Here is a 5,611-nt window from a genome sequence, read left to right as displayed (position 1 = left end):
ATTTCACACAAAACAAAGTCTAAATCACCATGACTAAAAGCCAAACAAAATTATAAATTATTAAACATAAAATCCATTATTAAAATAGAAGCTATTTTAACATTATTTTTATTTATTAATTATAATTCTAAATTAATATGTGTGTTTTTTAGATATTATTTTATTTATGTGCATTTCTTAAGTTGTTAATGGATGATTTGAAATTTTGAACAATCTGTTTACATGTTTATTTATTAATTAACGATATTAAATCATGTTTATATAAACTAAGTATGAAAATATATAATATATAAGACAACTTTAAAATCAACATGCCAAGTAGCAAAAATAATATTATAAAATTAGTAATAATAAAAATAACTCTTAATTAAAAAAATAACACAACATATTTATAAATAACATAATAATACATCAGAGTCTATTTATGTCCTTTAGGATGACGAGTAAATAGATCAGCTTCATCAGTAGCACGACTTCCACCTGTCTATGTGGTCTCATCCTCTAACAATATCATTTAGGCTCAATATCTCTCCTAACATGTCAAGTGTAGTACGATATATCTCGAACCAAGAAGATGCATAATAACAAGCAAGTCCATCATCATCGTCGAGATCACAAAGATCAGCCACAACACATCGACCATCATGTAACAATTGTCCAACCTAATGTGAAGCAAATAGAAATTATTAATCCATAAATAAAATACATGTTTTCTATCAAAACCTATAAAAAGAAACAAATATTTACAACATTTTGAATCTGACATGCATGTGGCTCATACTCTATCTCCTCGCTTGGAGGAACTTGCGCTAGGTTAGGTGTAATGATTCGACGTGTTATACCCAAGTACTAGCCCATGTATTCCTCCTTATAAATTATAGGATGCACCTTTCTAAAAATAAAATTTCTTTGTGCTTCCCACATCGAAACATGCTTAGGATGGTGGATCATTCAATTATAATCAGTGTACCTACCCGAACAACTAATAGAATGCAATTGATCGCTTGTATCCATGTCAGACGGGATGTGTTGCTTGAAGTCAAATTGTTGCATTACATGGTCCGAGCAATGCATCTCAACAAGCTTAAAAAATATATGGGGGACAACTGATGTCTATAAATTCATGACCAATACACATATAATAGGAGCATCTATCATATCATTTTTTAAATAAAGATTCCACACAACTTATTGGAAAATTATTTCCTAACATTTATAAATATCAAAAAATTTCAACATCAACCTATGCAAGTGCAAATGCTCCAACGACCATAGCTTTATGTACAAAAAAACATACAACAATTAATAACCAACTCAAATATATATATGAAACGTATTACAAAAATAACAAACTTATTGCATTTATTTTACTTGCATAAGCAATAAACATCCTCCAACTTGCTTCGATTTTTCCAAGCTATCTTGACATATATGCCTATATAAACATGTAAGGACACCTAAATCTCAATTATATAGTGGAATGGATTGGAAATCCTCCAGCAATGGTAGCTAGAACAAGGGGCACATGCGCCCCACTGAGATTCGTGAAAAGTATATTATCAAACATGTGAAGTATATACTTTCTAGCATACCTACACAATAAAACATCGAGTCCAAATTGAAATATAGACAAATAAATATGTTAATTGAACTATTAGTATACATTAATATACCATTGTAGGATCTCGTCATTATAATTATCAGGCAATTCAGAATTTTCTTCCTTAAGTCATCTCATGAATAAAGTGTTCCCCTTAAACATTTCAGGATGGGGTGCTAGTCTGAATGCACGCTCATATAATGTGATCTTATCCTGGATAGCCATAGTAGTAACTACTTGCCCATATATAAGGGTGTTTATAAATGCATTGTAAACGCGATTCAGAATTATTATTGTTAAGGAACCTCTATTCCATTAAATCCTTGATTCTAAATCACGGTTTTTATTTAAACCGTTATTATGAATAATGGTTCTTCAATAACCACGATTCTCAACGGTGATTCTTTACAAAGTATGTCACTTTCCTCGAAACTTTTCAAAACTGTATCATTCCCTGTTAACTTTCTTGAAACTATGTTAGTTTTAAAAAAAGTTCCCTTATTTTTTGGTTGTCTGGGGATGGGGTTTCCAATGTTCAAATTGGTTCCCATCCATTTCTCCTTTCTTTTCCTTTTTTTTTTTGAATTTTTTATTTTAAAAAATATAAATACAAAAATCATAAGCAAAAAAAGTAAAAAGTTATGAAATGACCAGAAATTGATCGAATTTCATTGAAAATGCATTTTCTTAAGAATTTTCTATTTTTTTATTAAAATAGGACAAAATTAGGCAATGACAATGATAATAGTGTTAGAGGGTTATAGTAGGATAATGATTAAATGATAGTTATATTAGTGATAAAATAATGGTAAGTGGTGGTGGTAATTATGGTAATGAGGGTTATAATAAAATGATGATAAAGTGATGATTATGGTGGTGAGCGGTGAAGTAGCGGTCATGAGGTGATGATAAAGATTAAGGTGCAAGGAAAAATATTGTTCTTCATATTTGCACTATAAAAGGATTGATTGAAACATATTTTCTTTTAACTTATTTTCTAGTATTTGTTTATTAATGAAAAATAATAAAAAAAATATTTTTCTAAAAACAAACAAAATTTACATATAGATTAGATTTTCTTGGGTGAAAAAGCATTGTTTTATATTGCACATTCAATGACAAGAGTTAATACGGTTATATGAAAGGCTAAGTATTTTCTTAATCACGACATATCTTGAATCATATGATGAAACGGGATCTTAATTATAATTGTGTAATGGTTAGAGGATTATGTTATATAATTAGCCTAATTTATTTCCACTTAAAAATTAGTAACAATATTTTTATATTAACCATTTTTTCGATTTAGTTAAAACATTTTGGTTCTCTTACCTAAAGAAAATCAAAGAACAAGGTATCCTATTAATTGGAAAATCTCTATTGCCCTCCAGGGGGCAAAATTCTCTGTTGTCCTCTAGGAAAAAAACAAATCTCTAATGCATAATCATGCATCTACCATTTCCATTTTTTTTCCTTTAAGCTTTTATTTTTACATTATGCTAATAGATTTGTGTTTGTGAGTGTATCTATTCATTAATTAACGGTTTTTAATTAAACTAAAATGAATTAAATCTAGACCAGGTCCCATCTTATAATTTTTCTACGAGGTAGAAGGAGAGCAATATTGCACATCCTATCTATGTGCTTAGCCACAAAACTTTTCGGATTACTCTGTTGAACTCGTTTTGGAATAATTTGAGGATATAATTAGCAAAGAGTACTTCAGCCACTCCTCTTAAACACATTGAATTATACATTATACTGAAAAAACTTTCCTTTTGAAAAACGTTGTGTGAGTGTGTGTGTGTGGTGGGGGGGGGGGGAGTTGGTGTGGGGGTGGTGGGGGTGTGTATATATAGATTGAAGTTTCTTGGACCCAACCAAAAATTACAGTGACTGGTGTAACAATTATAATTACGAATCTGTTTGTAATTACAGTTTTTAAATACAAAATTGGACAAATTAAAGAATCAAAAAGTAAAAGTTTGAAGCCCCATATTGAGTCACAAAATTTTATAATTTTTCAGTTCCCAAATCAGTAGTTGAACCAATCCCCACCTGCAACCAAGGAGATGAGCTTCCACTAGTGCGCATGTCTTTTAATTCACTAAGTTTAGCTAACTTCAACTTACTGTCTGCTTCATCATCCACATTCTGAACTGAAGTACTGTAATAATTATTATCGTTGTTATTGTTGTCTTTGTCGTCATGATGATCTTCGTTTTGGTGCTGATGATTGTTGTCATCCTTTAATTTTGCATCAACTCCTGTCCAAGGTTGTAAATAAATCTCAGTAGAAACTTCGATGTTTGAAGGATTTGTAACTGTTTGATGGACAGGAAGATTGAGATCAAGTGTGAGATCTAATTGCTCAGAATTGTTGATGAACTTTGGTCGCTGATGAATTTGGTCCAAGTGGTCCTGAAATTGATGGAACTTGGGCAAAGATGAAGTGTCTGGTGTATTAGATGTGAGCCAATGACACCTTTTATGACCCCCTAATGCTTGTCCTGATGAAAAAACACGATGGCATATCGAGCATTCGTGTACTTTCGATTTCCTTTTTGAAGTGGAAGCGATTAATGGAGGAGTCGAACCATGATCGAATTGCAAAGTGGATGTCAATTTAGCTGGAAAGAATTCTTCATGTGTGACCACATCTTCATCATGATCAGCTAGACTATAATCCATGCTTTGATCGAGCCTGGATGCATAACATCCTTTAACCTTCTTGTGACTAGCTCTATGTCCACCTAATGCTTGATGTGAACTGAAAACTTTCTTGCATGCTTTGCATTCAAACATTCCTTTAGCAATCCCCTTGGCTTTCTCCAATGGTGGCTTATGTTCCATAGGAGCCATAAAATTCGTCGGATTTCTTCGCTCTTCTTCCTTACTAGCCGATGCACAAGACTCCTCAGGCTCGGTTTCTAAAGGATCAACTGTAGTTGCATTAGATAACATCATGAGGCAATTGGCAAGATCTTCGTCTTCACTTGATGGGCAACTTAAGTTCAAATTGCTCACTTTAGCTCTCAATGATCGTTTTCTTTTAGACCAACCGGAACTCCTTCTTGGCGTGCCATCCTCCTCTTCCGATCCTGGAGACGAAAGAAGTGATTGATCAGCATCCTCGGACGTGCATTTTCCATGTTCAAGAAAAGACTTCCATGACAAGAATTCTTTTCCACAATTCTCACAAACCCGACAACTCTTTAATCGATTCGGATTCGTTCTTAAAGCATACATACGCCTGGTTCCTGGGGGCACATTGGCTCCCAATTTATCTTCCCAATCACTTGCAGGATCTTCATCATCGACGTTGCCAATATTCTCGTCACCTATACCATGTGCCCTCATATGCCCTCCTAGTGCTCTTCCACACATAAATCCTTTCTTGCAAATCTTACAAAAGTGTTTGAAGTTTGATTGTTGATCCACAAGCAAAGCCATATAATGAAAAAAAAAAGAGAGAAATAGACAACTAAGAGAAGTGGGGTTAACTAATAACAATGGAAGAGATCAAACGGGGTGAAGTTTGTTCTTGTAGAAAAACTTGCTGTAGGGTTGTATGGTTAAGAGGAGTGCTAGACAGACCTAGTTTCTAGATATAGTGATGGTTGAGAGACAGATAGGAGTAAATAATAGTTGAGGAGTGTGATGACAAGTGGTGGGAGCTGGTTAAGAGGGCTAGAGACTTTTTCTACAACATTGTGGTGGTGGTGGTGCCACCGGTCAAAGAAACAAAAGGAGGTCCGTACGTCTATGGCAGAAAGAGAGAGTGGTGAGTGAGGGAGTGAAAGGGGAAGAGAGTAGTGGTTCTAACTGCCATACCTATTCATATCCCTTCAATTCCAAGCCAAGAAAACTAAAAATCCATGCTTCTCCTTGTTTGTCGGTTAGTTCAAGCTCCTTTTCCACACAAATATTATGTAACATAACTATGATTGTCACTAATTAACCATTCTCCTTTTATTTTTATTTTATATATATATATATATATATATATAT

At 33.3% G+C, this 5,611-nt stretch overlaps 1 protein-coding gene across 1 annotated transcript; it reads right to left on the bottom strand.

The window, feature by feature from the left end:
• Positions 1-3,506: 3,506 nt before the first annotated feature.
• On the bottom strand, positions 3,507-5,374 carry LOC133690531 (zinc finger protein ZAT4-like). The gene has a single exon (XM_062110758.1). It carries the CDS (start codon positions 5,051-5,053, stop codon positions 3,614-3,616), a length of 1,440 nt encoding a protein of 479 aa, XP_061966742.1. The 5' UTR covers positions 5,054-5,374; the 3' UTR covers positions 3,507-3,613.
• Between the last annotated feature and the right edge of the window lie 237 nt (positions 5,375-5,611).

This window comes from Populus nigra, chromosome 4 (genome assembly GCF_951802175.1).
Source record: "Populus nigra chromosome 4, ddPopNigr1.1, whole genome shotgun sequence".
Classification (NCBI taxonomy): domain Eukaryota; kingdom Viridiplantae; phylum Streptophyta; class Magnoliopsida; order Malpighiales; family Salicaceae; genus Populus; species Populus nigra.
Note: the sequence above shows the minus strand (reverse complement) of the source record. Positions and strands in the feature narration are given on the sequence as shown.

Excerpts from the sequence above, each read along its gene's own strand:
- LOC133690531 (XM_062110758.1), bottom strand. The coding sequence starts at position 5,053 with ATGGCTTTGCTTGTGGATCAACAATCAAACTTCAAACACTTTTGTAAG.